Source organism: Neoarius graeffei, chromosome 24 (assembly GCF_027579695.1).
Source record: "Neoarius graeffei isolate fNeoGra1 chromosome 24, fNeoGra1.pri, whole genome shotgun sequence".
NCBI classification, from domain to species: domain Eukaryota; kingdom Metazoa; phylum Chordata; class Actinopteri; order Siluriformes; family Ariidae; genus Neoarius; species Neoarius graeffei.
In genome coordinates this window covers 51,590,605-51,616,835 of record NC_083592.1, presented here as the reverse complement: position 1 = coordinate 51,616,835, position 26,231 = coordinate 51,590,605, and the positions used below count along the sequence as shown (strand labels likewise).

Below are 26,231 nucleotides of genomic sequence, written 5' to 3'. Positions count from 1 at the left end.
AGAGGAAATAAGGTGAAAGGGAGGATATGAACAGAGAGGTAGCGAGAGAGAGAGAGAGAGAGAGAAGAACTAAAAGAGTAAGAGGATATGGAGAGAGTGATGAAGAAGAGAAAGATGAAGAGGAGGAGTGGGCGTGTTGTCATGCTGTAGTGTGTAGTGGGTTGGTTTCATGTAGCATTCCTTTGGACAGCAGTTTATTTTCACAGCTTTGTGAGGGACAGGAAACACAGCGCCCTCTGTTGGCTGTTTACTATTTAAGTCACTTCGTCATATTCACCATATCAATCAGTATCAAAATCAACTTATTATTATTATTATTATTATTAAATAGAGCTGATTTAATTATCCAGTTATTCATCTTGACGCACATTATTCAGTAACTTAGTCGTGCTAATGTTACAGTTTAGAAGCCCTGTCCCTCATATTTACTTTTAATAGAGCGGCGGCTACAATTATCGACAGTCCATAATTATCGACACCTTTTCAGATTTACCAATAAAAAAATTTTTTACAAAGGTGAGTTTCAGTTACAACAGTTATTATTGGTTAATTAATCAACCGGAAGACCCCTCCCCCTTCGCCCTTTGAGTTTGTCGTCTGATGACACAGCTCGTTACCTGAGATAGAATTTATTTTCGCATGATCAGCAATTTGACAAAAACCCAGATAAGGTAAGCATGGTGGAAAGATCATGGACATGTTTTTACTAATCAAATTCACCGATATTTCATGATCTCTTTGTCCAAACCTACTTTGTTTCTTACTCTTTCATTTGACAGTCGCCATTTTGTATCTAAACGTGCGTTTGAGAAGTCACGTGAGGTGTCGATAATAGCGATCACTTTCCACTAATGGTGCCCACCATTATCGACACCCTGTGGAATTAAGTGATATTTACAACTGTTATGGATCGATCTTTGGGTAACATTGTTGAAGTAGATGAAGTACTTTAAAAAAATAAAAGTGCTGTGATTTATAATAATATTTTTAAATTCATAACAGAATGGAATATTTATAGAGTATTTTGGAATCCTATTGCAATAAACAGAGTTAGACCAGAATTAAATTCCTAGCATATAATAAATTACATGCTTGAAATATTCAGATTTTTCTATTCCATTCAGATTTTTTTTGTCAGTTTGTTGTAAATATCTACCACATATTACAATATCAGTAGAGATTTTATATTTTGGTTCGATGAATGACATGCGACCTTTGACCGGGAGTTTCATGTGGTTACAATGCCAATTGCCCGTTGACATTTATTGGTAAGCTACAAAACTAGAAATTAATACAAACAACAACGAATGATTAACAAAATGTGATCTATGAAAATACTTAGAAAGTGGGTAGAAAGATTTTCTGACAGGTTAAACATTATCAGTTCATTTGTGTACAAACATTAGAATTACTTCCTCATTTATGTACCGTAAACACCGACATTGATATGTTTATATAAAATATATTTTGTACTATAAGTCTATGTCAAACAAATTTTAAATAAAAACTGTTTTTTAACTTAATACCACATACTGATTTTTTTTAAAATAAATAATCATCTGGATGTCAATAATTGCGGAATGGTGTCACATGAGCTAATACACCAAATAATCAAGAATCAACTCGTTTTTTCCAATGGAAGTTTGAGTAACTATTCATGCACAATTTACATATTGAAAGTCTTTTCTACTTTTGCAACGGCCAAAAGATCATTAAGGTGTTGATAATTGTAGCCGCCGCTCTAGTTTATTTACTTAAATATCTATAATTTGATGTCCCTCATGTGTCAGCCATTTTAAAATAATCCTCCATTTTGATAAAAAATATAATTGGTACCAGTCAAAAGGTTAGACACACCTTCTGTTTCAATGTTTCTTTATTTTTATGAATTAAAAGACGCTTCTTCATGTCTTAAAGTAATGATGGATGTCATTTCTCTTTACTTAGTTGTTTGGTTCTTGACATAATATTGAATGGATTAGTACAGTTGTGGAATAGGGATATTTATTTAGAGAGTATTTTTATAAGAGATAAGATAAAACTTTATGAATCCCGAGGGAAATTCTTGTGCCAGAAGTCGATCTATAACAAAACAGTATAAGTTAAAATACAACAGTACAAGCTGGAGGGGGGAAAAACATGATAAGAACTGTGTAAGAAATAAATACCTAAAAAACAGTGCCTAATAGAACAACAATGGAAATACAATAGAAATAAAATAAATACTGTAAGTTACTATAAGGGGAATAGAAAAAGCAAAAACCAGTGCCTCGATGGTCAGCACTCTAACGGTAGAAATAAGGTAAGTTACAGTCGTGGCCAAAAGTTTTGAGACTGACACAAATTTTGGTTTTCACAAAGTTTGCTGCTTCAGTGTTTTTAGATCTTTTTGTCAGATGTTTCTATGGTATACTGACGAACAGTTATAAGCATTTCATAAGTTTCAAAAGGGGGCGGCACGGTGGTGTAGTGGTTAGCACTGTCGCCTCATAGCAAGAAGGTCCGGGTTCGAGCCCAGTGGCCGGCGAGGGCCTTTCTGTGCGGAGTTTGCATGTTCTCCCCGTGTGGGTTTGCTCCGGTTTCCCCCACAGTCCAAAGACATGCAGGTTAGGTTAACTGGTGACTCTAAATTGACCGTAGGTGTGAATGTGAGTGTGAATGGTTGTCTGTGTCTATGTGTCAGCCCTGTGATGACCTGGCGACTTGTCCAGGGTGTACCCCGCCTTTCGCCCGTAGTCAGCTGGGATAGGCTCCAGCTTGCCTGCGACCCTGTAGAAGGATAAAGCGGCTAGAGATAATGAGAGATGAGATGAAGTTTCAAAAGCTTTTATTGACAAATACATCAAGTTTATGCAAAGAGTCAATATTTACAGTGCTGATCCTTCTTTTTCAAGACTCCTGCAATTCGCCCTGGCATGTTGGATATCAGCTTCTGAACCAAATCCTGACTGATGGCATCCATTCTTGCATAATCAGTGCTTGGAGTTTATCACAATTTTGGGGTTTTTTGTTTGTCTACCCGCTATTTGAGGATTGACCACAGGTTCTCGATGGGATGAAGATCTGGGCAATTTCCTGGCCATGGACCCAAAATTTCAATGTTTTGTTCCCTGAGCCACTTACAGTTGTGGTCAGAAGTTTACATACAGTGACATGAATGTCATCTTGGATATGAATGTCATGGCAATATTTGGGCTTTCAACAGGGCCGGAGTGGGCCCTGTTTTCAGTCCGGGAGTTTAATTCACATTCAGGCCACTTTGAAATAGAGGAGGAATTTGAGTACATTAAAAAAGATAAAACAAATAACTGTTCTTTCACAATGCTTTTTATTTGGTTTAAATTCAGGTAAACTTCACTTCACTTCACTTTAACAATATAGGTTATAATTCAAATTAACATAAAACAAAAGATAAAAATTAAGAATAAAAGTTGTTTGTACAGTTATTTAACCAATCAAACTGCTGGTGTTCTACTGTAGCTTCACTACACATATTTAGGATGTTAAAACATCAAAAGCCTCTTCAGCAAAGCACTTCTCTCTGCAAGTTTGTTGATGACAATGCCATTATCAATGGACATGTCCCAAAGTTCCTTAGTGAAAATATTTGAAAACACATCCAAAGGACATGCATCTTCAGAAATCGGCATCTTCGGCCCGGGTGTGGGAATGAACTTTTACGTCGGGGGCGAAATCCAGCTGACTGCCACTCCAAATAGCAAAGCAGCGAGTATGGCTGATTGTTTCGCGTTATTTAAGATGAATTACACAACACATTTTTAGTCACATAGTCTTAAAATAACGAAAGCACCCATCTCGCGTGCATTTGAACCAATGCTTGTGCATTACTGTTAGGACTTGGACTGTTTTGGCCTCTAGAGGCCGCTGTTATTTCCTTTTCGTGTCATGTTTATTTTGGCCTCTAAAGGCCGCCACTGTTCCTGTGTTTTGTGTTTTTGTTAATTGCCTGTTTGTCCTGATTATCTTCACCTGTGTCCTTAATTAGTTTGTGTATTTATACCCCTGAGTTCAGTCCTCTTGTCACGGAGTCTTTGTGCTGTTATGTTTATCTCCAGTTTCCTCTATACCGTGTTCTTTGTTTTGCACTTTGCTTTTCTGGTTTTTTGGCTTTTGTTTTGTGCCTTTGGATATTTTTATTTTTGTGATCTTCTGAGCTTTTGCATTTTTGCCTTTTCCTTTTGGACTTTGAACTTTTATTTTATTTTTCCCTTTGTCTTCCCAGTATTGGATTATACTCTTTGTTTTTTTTGTTTTGCCCTGTATATAGTGTATATAGTATAAATAAACCTTTTGATACTTTTTCTACTTCCGCCTCACGCCTCTGCATTTGAGTCATCCCCCTGGTGGCCTAGTGGGGGTTTGCTGGATTATCACACCAACGAACCAGGTTTGAATCCCAGCAAAACCCTAACAATTACATGCCGCATATGCCTCGAAAATAATGGCAAATCAACAATGCTGGGTACTCAGCAACCGGCAGATAAAGCATGAGGGCACATTAGGCAACTCAAAAATGGTTAAATGAAATGTAGGCTAAAGCAAGTGTTCGATTCTGCTTAGAATATTGGCATACGCATACACCTCTTCTAAATTATATATTTAACAACAATTATTTAACATCAAATATGACTTCTAGGCCCATGTGTTCATAACCACAATGTGCGCACGCCTGTGAAAATGCACGGTGTGACAGCGAGATGAAATAGGCTGGATGAGGAAATAACGCGCAACAGCACATTTGGGACCTGTTCATCTAAAATTGTTAATAACTGGGATGTAAAGCAATGTCCGGTTCTTCTTAGAATTAAGACATACACCACATCTATACCGTGTAAATTGCGAGATTTCACATGACATCAAAAAGCTGAATTGACATCGCAAACTATCGACACATTATAGGCCTAGCATAGACTGATAAAATCAACAAACAGGGTTATCATACTCCATATCTTTTGTAACCTACCAGCTGGTCTTGAGAACATATCTGTCAATTTGGCACATTTTGCTGCCACCTCCTTCCTTTTTTTAAGCTTTGCCCTTTCGGTTCCACCTGGCCTCTTTCTGCCCTCCATCACTGACGCGCGCTGTTTCGCGCCAATGTTGTTTAAGTTCCCCGCAATACAGAGGAGGAGTCTTGGACCAAACCAACTGCAATAGAGGGGAGGGGAGAATTTCCTTATTTGGTAGCGCCTATTTAATCTGCTGCGATGCTGTCGGCGTCTGGGCTGCCATGTGAAAATGCAGAGTGCAGTTGAATTGATGATTAATGCAAGAATAAGATCAGTGACCAAAATTAGTGAAAATTATTTTCCCCATGGTCCAAGCAGGCCACCATTGATGGTTTGGGCCGGGGATGGTCCCGGCTAAATATAGGGCCACCCCGGCATTGGCTTTCAATGATTTCTTTGAATGGTTTGTTTTCTGTGACGAAATGATTGTACAACATATTTCTTGAATAGAAAAAAAACATGAATTTGGTGCAGAAGTTTTAATTTATTTTGGGTTTTCTGAAATCAACACAGGATCAAAATGATACATACAGGATCAAAAATTTACTGATAGATTATTAATTCAGAGGTGCTGAAACTTCCAAAATGTCTCTTATCTTGCCAAGGCCGAGGTCTCTTAACTTCCTGTTAGTGATCATGATTGACTACAGCTGGTAGCTTTTCTGTGGCTTCATAAAAAGGGCTTGTTTACAGCACTCGTTGGATTGACCAACACACAGTAAAATGGGAAAGTCCAAGGAGCTCAGTGCAGATCTGAGAAAGAGGATCGCAGATATACACAACTCCGGAATGTCTCTTGGAGCCATTTCTAAACAACTGCAAATTCCAAGATCAGTTCAAACAATTGTATGCAAGTTATTGTGAGGTGTAGTCACTTTGCCAAGCCACTTTGCTTCAAGAAAACCCAAGCTGTTACCCTCAGCTGAAAGCAAATTGGTTTGGATGGTCAGGAACAACCTGGGAACCACCATGGCACAGCCCTGCCATGAACTGGAAGCTGATGGATGACTGTCTACAGTTCAGATCACCATGGACTAAGAGGCTGCTATCCAAGAAATAACCCCCTGCTATAAAATTGACACCTTTAAGCTTAACTAAAGTTTGAAGCTGACCACATGGACAAAGAAAAAGCCTTCTGGAGGAAAGCTGTATGGTCAGATGAGACAAAGATTGAGTTGTTTGGCCAAAATGACCACCATGTACAAAGGGACGCTGTACCAGCTGGTGGTGGTGGTAGGATCATCATGCTCTGGGGCTGTTTTACTACCAGTGGAACCGGTTCATTGCACAAAGTGGATGGAATAATGAAGGAGGAGGACTACCGCAGAATTCTTCAGCATAAACCATCAGAAACTTGAACACGATTTGGGAGTTACAACAGGACAATGAACCCAAACACGCATCAGAGCTGGTTGTGGAGGATAAAGCAGGCGAACATTAAGCTTAAAACAAGTCCTGACTTCAACCCTATTGAAAATATATGGACCGTACTTATAAGTTGAGTCCATGCCAAGGAAAAAAAAACAAAAACAACAACAAAAAAATTTAATTGAACTCTACCAATTCTACCATGAAGAGTTGTGAAATATCCAACCAGAATTCTGCCAGAAGCTTGTTCATGGTAATCTTACGAAGAGACATTTTACCCAAATAGTGTTTTTTTTTTAAATTAAAGATGTATGCTGTATGTTTTGCCACAGAAAAAGAACAGTTCAAAGAAATGACTGAAAGCCCAATATTGCCATGACATTCATGTCACTGTATGTAAACTTCTGACAACAACTGTAGTTATCACTTTTGCCTTGTGACATGGTGCTCCATCATGCTGGAAAAAGCATTGTTTATCACCAAATTGCTCCTGGATCATTGGGAGAAGTTGTTCTTGGAGGATGTTTTGATACCATTCTTCATTCATGGTAGAGTTCTTCGGCAAAATTGTGAGTGAGCCCACTACTTTGGATGAGAAGCAACCTCACACCTGAATAGTCTCAGGATGCTTTACTGTTGGTATAACACAGGACTCATGGTAGCACTCACCTTTTCTTCTCTGGACAATCATTTTTCCAGATGTCCCAAACAGTCTGAAGGGGGCTTCATCAGAGAAAAAAAAAAATCATTTTGCAGGACATTTTGCAGACTGCAGAGGACTGGGGTAAAGTTATTTTCTTTAAAAGCCTTTCAAACTTATGAAATGCTTATAATTGTTCGTCAGTATACCATAGAAACATCTGACGAAAAGATCTAAAAACACTGAAGTAGCAAACTTTGTGAAAACCAAAATTTGTGTCAGTCTCAAAACTTTTGGCCACAACTGTATGTAAGAGACTAGCTTAATGGTGAAAATAAATATTGCACATACAGTACGTTGGGGAAAAATATTGCACATGGTGTTGTGAAAAAAAAAACATTATTGTATATGACCACTCTGAATATGGCACATGATTGATCAGCTATCTATCTTACAGAAGGGGGAGGAGTTATACAGTTTGATGGCCACTGGTAAGAAGGACCTCCTGTGGTGTTATTATTTACTATTTACTGTTTGATGATTTCAAATGGGGCGGCACGGTGGTGTAGTGGTTAGCGCTGTCGCCTCACAGCAAGAAGGTCCGGGTTCGAGCCCCGTGGCCGTGAGGGCCTTTCTGTGTGGAGTTTGCATGTTCTCCCCGTGTCCACGTGGGTTTCCTCCGGGTGCTCCGGTTTCCCCCACAGTCCAAAGACATGCAGGTTAGGTTAACTGGTGACTCTAAATTGACCGTAGGTGTGAATGTGAGTATGAATGGTTGTGTATCTCTATGTGTCAACCCTGTGATGATCGGGCGACCCGCCTCTCACCCATAGTCAGCTGAGATAGGCTCCAGCTTGCCTGTGACCCTGTACAGGATAAGTGGCTACAGATAATGGATGGATGGATGTAGAAAATACAAACTACAGAAAAACCTATGAATGAGTAGAGTAGGGGTGTACAAACTTTTGACTGATACTGTAGTTTAGAAAGTAAATAAAAACATTTCTTCATTGTTTTGGTGAAAAACAAAACAATGCATGCTGTCTTAAAGGTCCAGTATGTAGGATTTAGGGGGATCTTTTACAGTAAATATATTTTCATTAGTGTATAATTCCCTGTAACTACGACTCATTGCGTTTTCAAAAGCTTAGAATGAGCCCTTTATATCTACACAGAGTGTGGGGTCACTTCCACGGAGCCGCCATGTTGTGCCGCTACAGCAGCCCAGAACGGGCAAACCTCTAGAGAGTGCCTTCCACGTTTCACGTTTTTACAAGAGGCAGTGTGAATCCAGAAGGAAGCACTGAATGGAAGAAAGAAGAAGAATCAGTGTTTGCTGGTGCTGGCTAACACATTTTGAAAAATGGAAGATCATATTACTTAATTAGCATGAGAAAAAGCAAGGGAGCGTGAATGTAATACCCTGTCCACACTAGGGATTTTGTACCGATACGATACTACTTTCGTACCGCAACACCTGTCCACACTAGCAACTATACCGGTACTGTAGCGGTATAACTGTACCGGTACGAAACCCACAAATGTATGGGTTTACAGTATCAGTACTGTAGCGCTTCGCTGTAGTGTGGACAGATGAAGCGGTTCTGTATCGATACAAATATAATGCGCATGCGCAATGAACCATTCCTACTTCTTCCGGGTTATTCATACAATACAATACGCACGTGCTTTCCAGCTGTAAATAAAACGTCAAAATGGCTCAAAACGACCGTGGAGCTACATGGAGCAAAGACGGAGTTATGTGTTTGTTGGAGCTTTGGGGAGACGAGCGATGCCAGGAACAGTTGGAACAGGAGATTCGTTTTCTTTGTTTCTTTCTCAACTGCCTCGCGCGTTTTATACGATTCGACTGAATAAATGACCACCAGAAATGCAGACTGTACATTGACAACAAAAAGCACACACACGTTGTTTCATCCGCCATATTCTCGGAAGGAAGTTACTCGGTAACCACGGAAACATTTCGCGCATGCACATTTCAACTACTGTGAAAGAAAACCGCAAACATTTCTTGCTAGTGTGGACAGATGCACTAAACTGTACCGGTATACTTTGTATCGATACAGTTATACCACTATCGTACGGGTATATATGTGAACACAGCTTAAGTGTTGAAAGTACTCTATGGGCACCTGACCTTACCTTCACCACCATACCTTCTACACTGTCAAAAAATAAAGTATATTATTGTACCTTTAGGGCTACAATGGCTTGTCACTGGGGTAGTATTCTCTAAGGTATTTATTTGTAGGGGAGAGCGGGGTAAGATGAGCCACTTTTTACATTTTTCATCATAACTACATGTTAAAGCCATTTTTGCTTCCAGTCTACACACCATACCAAATTTCAAAGTGTACTGTTACTATCTGAGCAAAACATAATTGATAAGCTCTTATGGTTAGAGTGATATTACCTCTTGAAAAAAAAATGTCAAGTGGCTCAACTTACCCCATGCACGGGGTAAGATGAGCCACTGTGTGGGGTAAATTGAGCCAACACAAAACATGTTAGGTTAACAAAGTAAACAACTTTTATTATTAGAAATGCAATCAATGAATCAAGTCAAGTCAATCAAGTGGGGGATAGGGTCGTTGCATAGAGAAGGGGAGATGAAGAGAGAGGTGATAGAACGAGGGATAGATAGGGATAGATAGGGAGGGATAGATAGATGGATAGAGAGAGAGATATGCGTAGATAGATAGAAAGAGGGATGGTTAGAGAGGGAATGAGAGATATACTATATTATAGAAATTACTAAAACAGTAGAACAGTGCCAAAAAAATCTTATTTCTTTCAGTAGGTTAAAACATTGCTAAAACATGCAGCAATCATTCCATCAATCATTCAATCATTTCATCATTATTCAATGTTCCAAGCGTTCAAATGGCAAGGGAACACCATTTGCCTCTCCCTCCGTGCTGTCCCCCCAACAGTAAAGGGGCGGGGCAATTTTTTCACAATATCCTGTCTTGACAGGACAGCCTCATCTTTCTCTTTGAAGACAAAGGTTGGCTTTCTTGCAGAGCCATGGCATGACCGGCTTCTTTTGAGAAATCTTGCCTCTATTTCGAAGACATCCAATTTGATTATCTGGCCAATGAAGAAATGCACTTTCTTCTTCCCCGTGTATTTTGCCACAACATAATCCCCCACATCTAACAACTGGTCTTCCTCATCTGATGTCATATATATATATATATATATATATATATATATATATATATATATATATATATATATGTTGTTGTCATATATGACCAGTAAATGTGAAAACTTAAGTGTCATCCATATTGGGTAAGCGCTCAGCCACCAATGGGGTAAGTTGAGCCAGTGGCTCAACTTGCCCCACATCTAATGGCTCATCTTACCCCATGGCCACCATTTTGTAGAAAAAGCTAATAAAGGGGATTAGGCTAATCAAAATTATTTTTATTAGCATTCATATCATAGCTTAGAAAGCCACTAACTTAACCCTAATGTGTCTAAATATTATTCTACTTTTGTCTTCTCTAAATCATCTTCACTGTGGACAAACATGGAATTGACTTAGAAAGCACAAAAACACATTTTTATAAATATGTCCCTCACCTAGTTTGACATGTGGTGCTCCTCTCCACAAGTGTAAGTAAATGGTCCTGGCCCCCTTTGAATGTGGTCACATGGTCACATTTGTTTACTGTTTCTTAGAAACAGGGGGTGGCTCATCTTACTCCCTGGCTCATCTTACCCCGCTCTCCCCTACCCTTTATATACCATTTAGGAACATATATGTACCTTTTTGGCCCTAAAAGGTACACATAGTTACCCTGAGGTCCAGTAATGAGGCCTAAGAGGTACATTAGTGTTGACTGTATCTTGGGGTACAGAAATGGACTCCTACTGAACCCCTATTTCTTTTTTAAATTTTTTTTGGGGCTTTTTCACCTTTATTGGATAGGACAGTGTAGAGACAGGAAATGAGCAGGAGAGAGAGACAGGGAGGGATCGGGAAATGACTTCAGGTCGGAAGCGAACCCGGGTCCCCAGATTTATGGTATGGCACCTTATCCACCTGAGCCACGACGCCCCTGAACCCCTATTTCTGACAGTGTAATACAATTTTGGAAAGGGGAGGGTATTCAGTTGGTTGAGTCCTACATTGTGGAGCTTTAAAGTTGAACTTTTTTGAGAAAATCAGCAACATCTGATGGGTTATCTGTTACCAGCCCAACACATATGGTGTTGGTATTGTGATTGTTGTTTTCTCTCTGAATACTCAGGGTTTGACAGACTTTCAATGTAATAATTTTACTCCTTTTTCTTCTCCCAGTGATTCTAAATGTGAAGTTCTTACATTTCTTTCGCCCTGTGTGTTACACCACTCTGTTGAAATGTCAGCACTGAACAAATTTACGTAGAGACCTATAGATTCAGTGAACTGTGTAAACAATCTCAGAGGTCATGACCTCCAACGTATTCAAAAGCACCAGTCCTGGTACTGAGGGGATTTTGAACTTCAGTGAGTGAGTTATGACCAGCGTTTGTTTCTGTTGCAGTATAGTAACATGTGAAAGTCAGTGTTAGGTGATGAAGGTTTGTTGGGCTTCGGGAGACTCTGAGCAAACATCAGGTGCTCATTTATATCAGAAATTGTTTGAGTAAAAGCAATGAAATGCACTAAATTAGGTTAGGTTTCTAGTTTTATTAAGATAGTATTGAGGATTTCAGATAGGATTTGTGTTTCAGTAAATCATATGTAACTAGAAGAGCATATGGTAGAGCGTATAACTTCACCAAGATACATATTATCAACATCAAAATTAATTCACATGAACCTAGGATAATACTAAAGCTGTCCACCAAACTTCATCCAAATCCGTTCACTACTTTTTGAGTTATGTTGGGAGCAGACAAACAAACAAAATCCTGGATCCACATACATATTTGGATTTGCATCAAAATTTAATCAACTGTTCCTTGGCCCATGGCTCACCTTTCCTCCAAATTTCATCCAAATCTGTTCATGACTTTTTGAGTTACGTTGGGAACAGACAAACAAGCAAGTGGAGATGAAAATATAACCTCCTCCAAAACATTAGCCCCCTTTTTTTTTTTAAATCTAAGAAAAAATGTATTTAAACTGTTCAGGACACGGGCGATTGCTCTAAGACAACGAGGGAGGCTCAGCCTCCTCTAAAAATGACGAACACCGTGTAGGATGAATTGCGCTAGGCTTATGTTATAGCTGACCTTATAACATTGCTATTTCAGATCCAGAATCATAGAAATATATGTGCTCAACCCAACTACAGTGCGAAATCATTCCGTTATAACTTTCCCCAGTTCGCCTAATGTGTGCGTGAGTTTTTCCCCCTCGTGACAGCGCGATGCAGCCCAGCCTCAGTGGACTTCAATGGCATTTGGGAGCTATGCGCTTTTCAATATTAAAATGCAAGACGATTATTGGACAAATACTGTGAAAACGCCCGCCCACCGGACTCCGAGCCTCACAGTGGGAGGGACATGGCAGTTTCCGTGAGGAGACTGGTGATTGGTGAAAGTGGCCAGATATTTTCTTTGATTGACAGCTCATTTCAAATATAGACAGGCAGCGGTGAATTTCAGTTCAGTCCCATGCGGATTCGCAAGTGCTGTGGTGTATTGTAAGAGATCAGCTTACATTTCGATTTCATTCATTACATACGGTTTCTACCAGCTTTTTTAGTTTGTATATATTTTCATTGTAAATAAAGTGTAAATATAGTGTTGTCAAGTTTGCTATCTTAGTTCCAGAAATTTTGTTTATTTGAGTGACTGAACTTGAACTTGAGGGGGCTAGTCAGCTAGCAAGAAAGCTGCGCACGGATGCCAAGCATTGCTGATTTAATTTTGGCGATGCCATTTGCCAGTCTTCCTTTCGAGGAAAAAATTAAAATTAAAGAGCAGGGTAGACCAACGCCTCAAATTGACTTGGTGAAAAAGGTAGGGAATAATACTCGTTCCTTTCAGCTCTCCTGGTACGAGAAAGTGAATTGGCTAACAGCAAGTGGCCCACATCAACAACAGTAAATAGGCTACTTTAGTAATATGTCATGGATGGACCAAAAATATAGAATCTATTTAAAATGTTTATGCTGAGTATATTATATTGGAATATATATTTTTCTGGATATGAATTAAACACAGCTACAATTTGGAAAACATTTTTAAACAAAAACACAGCCGAGAACATTTCACACTACAGACCTGGATTAAAAGTGAAGGGTTATCAAAATTGTCAATAAAACATTTCTCAGTCAAAATAAGTAAAATATAGGGAAAGTGTCATTGAATGAAATGTGTGGCACCCAGCTCTATGTTTGGCTCCCCAAGGTCAGTGCTTGTGCCTATTCCAGAACACTCTGCTGTTACTGCTGAGGTTCCTGACAAAGAGCTGCTTTCAATAATGATCAATTTTTAAACAACATGCCACAATTTTAAAATATAAAATGTTAAAATATACCCCCCCCCAACACCACCATCATGTATATTGGACAGTAGGCTAATGGGCCAAAAGAACCTGTCATTTCACAGTTTGTGACCCTGCCAACAATCAGCCAGATCAGAGGCAAGAGTATGGGCAAAATTGATGTGTTTTTTCTTTTAAAATCTGGAAATATCGTAACCGACCAGCCTCCCCTGTTTGAAAGACTACCAGCCGCCACTGGTTCAAAAACTGTGTCATCCCATCCCAGGTGACAAGATCCTAATTGTCTCTTTGATGAAATTCTCAAAAATGAGTAACAGAATTGAGATTTCATGCAAGAAAACATTGTAAGCTGAAAAAGTTAATGCAGGCTAAAACAGAAAGGTATCAGCATTAACTTTCTCAGCAGTTTGTGCTACAGTAGCTCTTCTGCGGCATTGGATCATATGGGCTAGCCTTCGTGCCCCATGTGAATCAATGAGCCTTCGACACCCATGACCCTGTCACCAGTTCACTGGTTGTCTTTTGGATCTTTGGACCACTTTTGGTAGGTACTAATCACTGCATCCCAGGAACACCCCACAAGATGTGCCATTTTGGAGATACTCAGACCCAGTCATCTCACCATCACAATTTGGCCTTCGTCAAAGTTGCTCAGATCCTTACACTTGCCCATTTTTCCTACTGTGTATATATATGTGTGTGTGTGTGTGTGTGTGTGTGTGTGTGTGAGAGAGACTACAAAAAAAAAATTAAAAATGAAAGAATTGCATTCTTCCACCCATGATCTTCAGGAAACTGAGACGATGCAGCTTCCTGTTGAACATGGGAAGGGACAGGAAGGGAGGGAAGCCATGGCCTAATGTGTAGAGAAACAGCTTTGGGACCAAAAGGTCACTGGTTTGAGTCCCTGGACCAGTAGGAATGGCTGAAGTGCACTTGAGTAAGGCACGTAACCCCCAACTGCTCCCCGGGCTGTTCTGGGTATGCTGTACGTCACTCTGGATAAGAGCGTCTGCTAAATGCCATTAATGTCATGTGACTTGTGGAATATTCCATAGGAGTTAATGTGTTCAGGTCACAGGTGTATTTCTTAATTAAATAATAACATTAATTAAATACATTTTTATGTACAGTATGTTTCACAAATGAGATGTCAAATGGATTCACAGATTGATGCAAAAACAATAAAAGTATTATTTCATATTTCAAAGTAGCCTGTAGTTAGTGCACTGGCATTCCAAACTGAAGTAGCAGATATTTATTTTTCTTTTTTTTTTAATTAAAGTTTTAAGTCATTTATTTAAAACGTACATGGGTTGCTGTCAAAATCAAGAACATTTTATATGTGTTGAAATGACCTTTAATTTACGTACAGGACATATTTATACAGTAAATGTAATATTAGATGGATACAACTGGCTCTCCAGTCATAGAATCACCAGCATTTTCATAAAATTATACAAGATGGGTTTTATAATTTGCTTTCATATTCCAAAAACAGCCAGGACCTTAAACAGACCAATCAGGCTTTGCCACGAGTGTAGTTGTGTATCAGTGCACCTGTATTTCCCACGGACATTTTCCATCGCTGTGAGATTTCACCATGTGGCTCTCACTGCTGCTCCTCCTGGCTCTTAGTGCCACGGGAAAAGCAGAGGAAAACACAACGCAGAGTCCAGCAAGAGAAGAAAAACTCATCATTGCAAGAGGAAAAGTGATCGTGAGTAGTTTTATCGAGAATCTTGACAGGTTTGTGATTATATTGCAAAATGATGCCACAGGTCAAAACATATGTTCAAACCCCACCACACAGTCAGAGGACTTGTGTGAAACCAGGATATGGACGTGAAGCTCAGGTAGACAAGAATGGACAGACAGACAGACAGACAGACATCTACAGTACTGTGCAAAAGTCTTCAGCATGATATTTATTTTCTCCATACAAACTTTGTTATAGATTTCTATTTTATGACTTCTACATTATCGAGTCAAAACGTTACAAAGATATTTTAGAGTTCCAAACGTTCGTTCTTTTTTCCAGCACAAAAGTAAATGTTACAGAAGAAAAATGTTTGTATCTGAGCAGCATATTCCATAAAAGGGCACTTTTGAGATTAAAAAAAGAAAACATAATGAAGGCTGCTGGGTTTTGGTGCAAAATGAAGAAGCGAGTGTGACAGTCAAAGTGTCCAGAAGAACTGTGGCTGGTTCTGGAAGACGCTCAGTAAAACCTACAGCTCATTTCCGCATAAAACTGCACTCACTGGACCTGAGGGTCGCCTCACACCAAACATCGACTTTCTTTCATTTATTATGGCCTACTGATTACTGTTTATAGTGGGGTTTTTTTTATATTGAAACATTTCATTTCATTATTTTTTAAACCATATTTGGTCGACAACATTTCTTTACATGTGCCTAAGACTTTTGTACAGCACTGTAGATTTGGGTAATGTTGTCACTTTATTGAGTTTTTGTCTTATGCATGGTATTAGAGTGTATTATACAAACAAAAGTACAGATCTTTGTCTCATCTCATTCATCTCATTATCTCTAGCCGCTTTATCCTGTTCTACAGGGTCGCAGGCAAGCTGGAGCCTATCCCAGCTGACTACGGGCGAAAGGCGGGGTACACCCTGGACAAGTCGCCAGGTCATCACAGGGCTGACACATAGACACAGATAACCATTCACACTCACATTCACACCTACGCTCAATTTAGAGTCACCAGTTAACCTAACCTGCATGTCTTTGGACTGTGGGGGAAACCGGAGCACCCGGAGGAAACCCACGCGGACACGGGGAGAACATGCAAACTCCGCACAGAAAGGCCCTCACTGGCCACGGGGCTCAAACCCGGACCTTCTTGCTGTGAGGCGACATCGCTAACCACTACACCACTGTGCCGCCCAATAATAATAATAATAATAATAATAATAATAAAGCACTTATTACATGGCTCATTTGAATACTCATTTTGATTGGTCAAATATGGTATTCAGGGGTCTGATATTTCTTTATAACACACCGTTAGTATGGACCATGTCATTTCAGAAACATGAAACTGCATGCCATCTGAACAGCTAGTAGTTTAAGATGCCATGTCAACTTGTGCTCTCAGTAAGCGATCACTATATGCCAACATTCCTGTGTATCACTTACTGCACCTCACTACATTATCTAAATGCTAAAATGGCTTCTACCACAACCATCAAGAGAAGCAGAAAGAAAATGAACAAATTACGCTTCTCTTTTCTTAACTCTAATCTGTCTGCTTCTTTTTTTTCTCCTCTGAGGCTCCTAGTGTGGTGGGATGATCCATAAAGAAGATGCCTGAGCTCTACAAGTTCCTCATGGAGCGCTTGGCACTGTAGTATCCTCACAGATTAGCATGAATTAGCATGAAAATGGCTCCTCAGATTCCGATACAGTATAATTTACTCTGAAGTTAAGCTTTCAATTTAGCCAGATTTAAGAGAAGAGATTTAGATGTTCAGCTTCAGTGAAAAGTAAAGTGATTTTAGAGCTGCATTGTTTAAGCACGTACAGTAAATATACAATACCCTAATTCCATATATGGGTAGTTATTCGGTAACGGAATTACATTCACAGCAAAATGTGGTAACTTTTTTAGTTGCAATACTCAAGATAATGGTATTAAATAAAAAAAAAAATCACGCTGTATGGTGAATCTTTTGATCCTAAAAAAGCATAGAAAAATTGGCTCTATGTAACTCTGAATGCAAACTCTTTTATGAGGAAAGAAAAGTCAGTAACAGATTTACGTGAGAAAAAACTGAGCTTTCATTTCTTAAAATTCAAACCAAGATTTCTCTGAAGCGACATTGCTATAATTGGGGTGTTGATTTTTAAACATGGTTTTCAGTAAACCGTAGGTGCTAAAGAAGTCAACTGAAAAAAAAAAAAGTCAAAGTCCTTCCCACGCCCAGTACCTGGTATTCCTAGGCAGTCTCCCACTCAAGTACTAACCAGGCCCAACTCTGATGGTGGCGCATCGGGCGGCGCCGATCTCCGTTTCCGTAGCCCTCGGCCTCTCGCCTATTACATAGCTAGGGTTACAGTGGGGGGCTAGTCCTCTGGTAACCACGAGAGTTCAACTCCCCATGCACATCTGTATTGCAGCGTGCCTTGCCAGATGGTAGTAGGTACCATTTTTTATGATGGTCTTTGGTATGACCCGACCGTGAATAGAACTTACGATCTCCCGATCGAGAGGCGGACACGCTACCACTAGGCGGTAAAGAAGTCAACTGAACTTGCTTGAAATTCTTGAAGACGTTTCACCTCTCATCCAAAACGCTTCTTTAGTTCTGTCTGACTAGTGGGGAGTTCCAGGTATTTATCCTCTAGTGCAGGGGTTTTCAAAGTGTGGGAGAGTCAGCCCCCCCTCGGAGAGCAAATAAACAACAGCGCCCCCCCTTACAATTTTTGTTGTTGCTATACTTAATGTTCCATTCATATTTTTAAAAAATGGTTGCTGTACACATTTTTCTTTTTTTCTTTTTCACATTTTAAACATCTGTGCTTTTTAAAACATCTTGTTTTACACATTTTAAACATCTCATAGCATCGTTAGCTAGCACCTCTTGGCAGACAACACACTGTGGCAGTGGAGCATCTTCAGATCCAGTCCATGAAAATCCAAACTTTAAATAATCGTGGTCATACTTCCTTCTTTTTTCAGTCCCCCCAGGATTTTGCGGGCCTTTTTTGTGATTGTTGCGGGCTAAAATGTCTGATGTTGCGAGGGGTTTTCCAAAAAATTGCGATGAAAGTTGCGGTGTTTTTTAGGTTTTTGTTGCGATTACATTGCGGGAGGAAGTGAAAGTTGCAAGAAATTGTTGCGATTTTCTCTTTTTGTGATTAAAATTGATATGTTAAAGATTAAGTTATTACTGAAAAACTATTGATTAAAAAAACAAAGACACTGAGAAATGGTCCTATAAACATCTTTACCAATATAAAAGATTACCAGGACTACAAAAATGCAGAAAAATAGGCTTTACTTATCCAAATGCACCTGTTGGTTCAAAAGTTAAAGTGCAGAGAACCTCACAGCACAACATGAAGTTACCTTAAAATATAATATAAATGCCTCAGCTTTCATGTAAGAAAAAAAACTATAAATACTAGTACTGTGTGCAGGCAGTCTCTCCTGAAGACTAAATTAAACAATAATTATAAACTAATAAAATAAATGGCTCAGGCTTCATTGAAGAAAAAAACAATTTGAACAGAATCTCACAGTATGATGCTGAAGCTGCCTAAACAATGGAAAATAAAATACCATTTTGGCAAAAATGTTGGCATCCATTAATTTCTTGTATTAAGTAAAAAAATAATGTAAAGTGCACACAGTCCTTCACTGTAAACATAACACACTTTCAGTAACAGAATTTAAGCCTACATAAACACTGACTCACATATGCAGTGTTGCCAGATACTGCTGACGTTTTCCAGCCCAAAATATGTTCAAAACCCGCCAAAATGCACTTGAAACCGCCCAATCTGGCAACACTGCGCGCATGCTGCTTCTCTTGAACGTATAGACGGAAGTAAGGCAGAAGGTAGTTTGTCGACGTCACATCAAGACGACGCCAACGATTGGTCAAATTTGCGGGAAAGTTGCGGTGATTGGATATAATTGCAACACCGCCCTGAATTCGTGGGGATTGGTTGAATTTGCGTTGAAGCTGCAAATCGCAACATCCTGGAGGCTCTGTTTTTTTGCTTGGCCCAGACTCTGTCTCCTCACTCACTGTAGCTTTAGGTACTAAAAATCGATCCATTTTGTCTCTGGTAAAGGCTAGCTGAAGTTTGCTAAATGTCCGCAATAGTAACTTATTCTGGTTTATTTTTCCTCACGTTGCGCTCCCCCTGAAGAACTCTGGCGCCCCCCAGGGGAGGTGCGCCCCACACTTTGAAAAGCCCTGCTCTAGTGGATCAAAAGCGAACCTAAGGAGAGTTGTTGAGGTCACATGAGTCGTTGACCCTCTCAGTCATCCTGTAGGTTGTTAGGGTCACTGGAGGCTGGGTGTGAACTGTGTTAGCAGCCTAGAGGGTCGTTAGGGTGATCTGTGGGTCATTGGCTCTCTCTGCCATCATGTGAGTCATTGAAGTCAGATGAGTCTTGGTGTGGATGTGTATTCAATTTTCTGGGAAGTGTGCCAAGGACTGCATTATAGAGGGATCCCGCATGACGTCACCGCGCCGCGAGATTTCGGTAGTCGCCATATTGGAAGACCAAGTACACATCTATGCAAGTACATACATACATAAAACAAACTACACCTGAAATGTAGCCAGGGCCGGTTCTGCCCTAATCTGGACCCGGGTGCAACATCGCGCAACCCCCCCCCAAAAAAAAAAACCCCAAAAAACACCAGTGTAAATCAGGACAACCAGTGTTCGAACTACGGGGGTACTCGGGGGATCCGAGATCCCCTGAAACAAACATGAGATCCCTTGAAAACATGATTTGGGAAATGTTGGGGGGTCTCTAAAATATTGGCAAAATGATGTTTATTGACATAGCAATCGTGTGTAACGGGAAGCATTTGCATATCCGAAGTGTTGTGTTTACATCAAAGATAAAATAAACCGATATGACAACGACTGCTGCTGCCAGGTTGGTTGTTGAGTAGCCTGACTGTTTTTTTTTCTTGCGTGTGGTATCATTGTTGACGCGAGGTTGTTTTTTGAACATGCCAATGCGGACACGATTTCCCCTGATGAGTTATGACTTCAGACGTGATGCGTGTGTGCAGGTGTGGAGTCCGCGTGATATGTGCGTAAGATAGGCTTCTCATGTGTTTGGAGATCCGCGCTCCGAGACAAACGCAAGCACCCCCCAGGGAAAAAAAGGGACCCCCCAAAAATATCGGCATAGTTCGAACACTGAGGACAACCATCACATAACTATAACTATAAACATTTTAGATCAACTATTTTAACTAAATGGGCTATAATAAATAAGCCTGCAGGCAGCCACGGCGGGCTGCCTCAGAAAAGTAACCATTCAATGACACAACTGAAAGCCTGCAGCCATGCCGGGCTGCCTCAGAAAAGTAACCATTTGTCCTACCTTAAAACTCGTTTTGCATTATCTGCCTCCTTTTTTGTATTTTCGACCCTGCGTTTATTTTCTTTCCTTTTCTGAAAACCCGATTTGTGTCCAGACATTTTGTTCTGCTACCAACGAACTAACTCGTCAGGTCTCGTCTCTCGAGTCCGCGATGAAGGGCAACAATTGATACATTTTTACAAACAGCCAATAAACAGCCAATAGGGAGGTTGCAACGTTCAGGCTCTCCTTTGCTCACAGACACTCAGTAATGCACTTATTCTCTGTCTCCTGGCAGAAAGCTCCTTAGTTTGCTCCCCTTGTGTCTCAATCACAGCTGGTATTCTGAAGAACGACTTCTTTTCACCTTTCCCATCAGCTTTCTTGGAACACCCTAACACAGCACAAAAGTTTACCATTGTAGGTTTATGATGAATCAAGTGCCTCGTGGGTTTAAATTCTGCGCGCTGCCGTTATTTCCCCCTGATCACGAGTTTGTTGGTCTTCCAATATGGCGCAGGGTCTGTTTACTTCCGGTTTCCGGTGACGTCAGTGGGAAGGGTCTATAGGTGGCTGATAAGTGGTGTCTCAGACCATCTCCTCTGTTCAGTGATGGCCATTCCAAATTGACGAAGATGGCTTCTTTTACTCCTCTTTCAAACCACCGGTCTTCTCAGACCAAACTCAGGAGGATCTTCTACAAATGCACCATCCCTGTAAACTTCAGACCTACTAATACTCTGAGGCAGAAATTGGTCCACCCTAAGGACAGAATACCCAATCACAAACAGGACAACATAGTGTACATAATTCAGTGCAGTGAGGAATGCACAGGAATGTCTCATCTCATCTCATTATCTCTAGACGCTTTATCCTGTTCTACAGGGTCACAGGCAAGCTGGAGCCTATCCCAGCTGACCACGGGCGAAAGGTGGGGCACACCCTGGACAAGTCGCCAGGTCATCACAGGGCTGACACATAGACACAGACAACCATTCACACTCACATTCACACCTACGGTCAATTTAGAGTTACCAGTTAGCCTAACCTGCATGTCTTTGGACTGTGGGGGAAACCGGAGCACCCGGAGGAAGCCCACGCGGACACAGGGAGAACATGCAAACTCCACACAGAAAGGCCCTCACTGGCCACGCGGCTCGAACCCGGACCTTCTTGCTGTGAGGCGACAACGCTAACCACTACACCACCGTGCCACCCGCACAGGAATGTACACTGGGGAAATGAAACAACTGCTTCACAAACACATGGCTCAACACAGGAGAGCCAGTTCCTGAGGCCAGGACTCTGCAGTCTATCTTCATCTCGATAACAAAGGACACTCGTTTCAGGACTGCAATGCATGCATTCTAGCCAGAGAAGACCAGTGGTTTGAAAGAGGAGTAAAAGAAGCCATCTTCATCAACCTGGAATGACCATCACTAAACAGAGGAGATGGTCTGAGACACCATTTATCAGCCACCAACAATACAGTCCTTGGCACACTTCCCAGAAAACTGAATACACATCCACACAAAGACTTGGCTGACTTCAATGACTCACATGATGGCAGAGAGAGCCATCGACCCACAGATCACCCTAATGAGCCTATAGGCTGCTAACACAGTTCACACCCGGCCTCCAGGGACCTTAGCACCTACAGGATGACTGAGAGGGTCAACAACCCATGTGACCTCAATGACTCTCCTCAGGTTTGCTTTTGGTCCACTAGAGGATAAATACCTGGAACTCCTCACTAGTTAGACAGAACTGAAAAAGCCTTTCAGATGAGAGGTGAAACATCTTCAAGGTTTTCAAGCAAGTCCAGTTGCCTTCTTTAGCACCTACGGATTATGATGACCTGGATGACTGAGAACCTTCACAGATATGGCTTTCAGTACATTTTGCCTTGGATTCAGTACTTTAGCAACATCACTGAGCTGACAATTTAAGGCAGTCTTAATAATTTCATAATTTTGGCCTCTCTGCTGAAGAATTGCCCCTATGTTTCATATGTTATTTCATAGTTTTGATGTCTTCAGTATTTTTCTACAATGCAAAAATAGTCAAAATAAAAACAAAACAAAACAAAAACATACACCTTTGAATGAGTAGGGGTGCACAAACTTTTGACTTGTACTGTACAACTGGGGCATCTTTGAGTGGTTGTTTGCTTTAACCTGAATGCCAAAGTCATAATCTGGAGTATGATTCAGGGGACAACAAAAAACCACGTCTTATCTTCTACAATGACAAGGATGAGGAGGTGAAGGTAAGCTGTGCTACATTTGAATGTGTACAGCTAAAAATTATGCATAGCATAGCATTGCAGTGCTACAAGTGCTAAACCAGGCAATCAAGATTACTTTGGTTCATTTATCTGACCAGAATGCTGCTTTATCTAATAAGATAATAACTTTTTAGGGAAATATCCTCGTATGTTAGCATGAGCTAGCATGAATCATGAAAAATGTGCAATTTTACAATGGTACTTTATGGATCACAAAATCGTAATTCTGATAATTGCATGGTTTAATTATGGCATGTTATGGTAACTATGGTTACCAAATTCCGAATGCTGAAAATTCAGTAGTTTTACTGTCATAATTAATGGTAACTATGGCTACCAAATTCTTCATCTGACTGGAATGAGTCAACTCCCAACTGACTCATCTGACTGGAATGTTGTTTATCTAATAGGCTAATATCTCAACATCATGCATCATCATCATCATCATCATCATCATCATGCATCATCATTATCTTCATCTGAAGGAATTCTCCTCACATGTTGTTAGCATGGACTAGCATGAAAATGGTCAACTCTTTTGATCCGGCAATCTTTTTTGTCTTCAGGTTGTTCCATTGAAGAAGATGAAGGTGGATGAGATCTGTGATCTTTTGGACTCACTCGGTTTCTACAAAAGGTCACAGAAAGGCGAGGACGTCCCTGAAGAATTTCAGAACTTCCCCCTGAAGGCACCACGAGACGAACTTTGACCCCTGGTGGCCAACAGCTGCAACTGCACCAAGCTAAATCATGATGCCCAGGACCTCAAGACCAAACAATCGTGTCAGGTTCTGGGCTGAGATAACTTTAGCTCAGGGCAACAGCTGTTCGCTTAAACATGATGAATTTCCTAATAAATGTTTTTGAAATCTTTGCATTGGTGCACCAATCAATCATGGGAAAGTGTTCGATGCAATTTCATCTGGCTGAATGAAGCAGCATCCATTTAGTCAGGATAATGAGAAATTCTTGACAAGCCACTGATTCCGTCACATTGAATGTTTCGAAACAAAGTGTCTAACCATCTGTGTCTAGAAAGTGGAATGGTTACTGTTAAGCACCCGGTATATAGTTGGCACATTTAATCAGAATCCAAACGAGGCATATGCAAGACTAAAGCTAATCCCCTGTCAGGGGGATTTAATCTGGTTAGCGTTTAGCCATCTGTCTCTAATCTCAGCCGACACAAGACAGAGCCTCAGAGGGGCGAAGTGCAGCATGGCTGAGTGCTTCTCTTAGGCCACCATGCCAGTGTTTTTTACACCAATACCCCAGAATTTGAGAGTGGGTCTGGTGCACGCCACTAGTGCCATATTTATCAACAATAGAACAAGAGATAGCGGTTATCTGGGGGGACATGGAGTTGAGAAGGAAGGTAAGTGCTAACCTGAAGGTTACATTTGAAAATTCACTTGTAGTTTAGAATGTTTACCAAATTCTGATAAAGTCCTGATAGTTGTGTGGTTTTAGTGCTTTGCTTTATAATGCCTGTCTCGACAAAATTCTTAATGTTTATAGTTCCATATAGTTTTTATTGTGATGCTGTATGGTAATTATAATTACTAAGTTCTGGTATGGTTACCAAGAGTGTTATTTTGTTAATTTGTGCTAACTCTGTGTGGCAGAGGGGGTATGGTCAAGCGTCAGTTTGTGAATTGAGGGCAGGGCCAGGGAAGGTGAGTGGCAACAAGTGTGACCACTTTGCCACTCACCTTTCCTGGCCCCACCCTTGATTCACAAACCGACTCTTGACCATATCCCTGCTGCCACACTCTGTTTACCAAATTCTGAATTCTGATACTTGTGTGTGGTTTTATTCTTTTTGGTGTTTAGTAATTACATTTACCACATTTTCAGAACCCAGAAAATTTGATGGTTTTACTGTGATACTTTGTTCTGTTTGCGTGTTTGTTTGTTTGTTTGTTTGTTTGTTTGTTTGTTTGTTTGTTTAACCAAATTTGAATCCTGAAATTCATGTCCTACTACGTGGTGATTGCAGTTCCCATGAAACTAGCATTTTACTATGGCACCTTATGATATTACCATGAGCTGGCCTAATATTTAGTGTGTCCCCCTCTTGACTGGGAGATCGTAAGGCCGGGTCACACCAAAAACCATCATTAAAAAAATGGTATCTGGCAAGGCGCCGCAATACAGATGTGAGTAGGATGTCAGTCTTGCGGTTATCAAATCAAATCAAATCAAGTTTATTTGTACAGCGCTTTTAACAATAAACATTGTCGCAAAGCAGCTTTACAGAATTTGAACGACTTAAAACATGAGCTAATTTTATCCCTAATCTATCCCCAATGAGCAAGCCTGTGGCGACGGTGGCAAGGAAAAACTCCCTCAGACGACATGAGGAAGAAACCTCGAGAGGAACCAGACTCAAAAGGGAACCCATCCTCATTTGGGCAACAACAGACAGCCTGACTATAATATTAACAGTTTTAACAGGTATAACCCTGTTATAATTATCAGAAGATCAGCCCCCACTGTAGCCCTAACTATGTAATAGGTGAGAGGCCAAGGGCTATAGAAACGGAGATCGGTGCCACCCAATGCACCTTAATGGCCTGGTTTGTACTGGGACAGGAGACTGCCTGGGAAGACGAGGTCCTTGTATGGGAGGGACTTTGGCCTTATGATATTATACGTTTCTTAAACTCTCTTACACTAAGTATCCTTATTTTACAAAAAAAAATGGTAGTCCAAAGGCAACATGGTGGTGCAGTGGTTAGCACTGTTGCCTCACAGCAAGAAGGTTCTGGGTTCAAGCCCAGTGGTCAGTGGAGGCCTTTCTGTGTGGAGTTTGCATGTTCTCTCTGTGTCTGTTTGGGTTTCCTCTGGGTGTTCCGGTTTCCCCCACAGTCCAAAGACATGCAGGTTAGGCTAATTGGTGGCTCTAAATTGACCGTGAACGTGAGTGTGAATGGTTGTTTGTCTCTATGTGTCAGCCCTGTGATGATCTGGTGACTTGTCCAGGGCGTACCTCGCCTCTCGCCCGTAGTCAGCTGGGATAGACTCCAGCTTGCCCGTGACCCTGCACAGGATAAGCAGTTATGGATAATGGATGGATAATGGATGGATGGATGGCGGGCCATGCCAGTAGGCACCATTTTTATGTTGGTCTTTGGTATGACCAGACCATGAGTAGAACTTGTGATCTCCCGATCAAGAGGCAGATACGCTAACCCCGAGGCCACTTGCCGGTACAAAAAATATTACACAGCAAAATTTGGGTTAACAAAACATAATAAAATAAGAATAAAAACACTAAAAACATATTGAATGAAATGCAGAATTCAACTATATATATGTTTTTAGGGGAACAAATTTTGGCTGTATGGTGA

At 40.6% G+C, this 26,231-nt stretch overlaps 2 protein-coding genes across 2 annotated transcripts in view; both read left to right on the top strand.

The window, feature by feature from the left end:
* Positions 1-15,110: 15,110 nt before the first annotated feature.
* On the top strand, positions 15,111-23,588 carry selenoe (selenoprotein e). The gene is made up of 4 exons (XM_060906759.1): positions 15,111-15,227; positions 16,804-16,880; positions 22,782-22,860; positions 23,445-23,588. Exons 1-4 carry the CDS (start codon positions 15,111-15,113, stop codon positions 23,586-23,588), a joined length of 417 nt encoding a protein of 138 aa, XP_060762742.1.
* Positions 23,589-24,123: 535 nt separating this feature from the next.
* The window catches only part of zgc:112294 (transmembrane protein 17A), a 55,453-nt gene continuing 53,345 nt past the window's right edge, over positions 24,124-26,231 (top strand). Inside the window, exon 1 of the mRNA XM_060907141.1 lies at positions 24,124-24,253. Within this exon, the coding sequence (XP_060763124.1) occupies positions 24,124-24,253 (130 nt within the window). The remainder of the gene's footprint in view (positions 24,254-26,231) is intronic.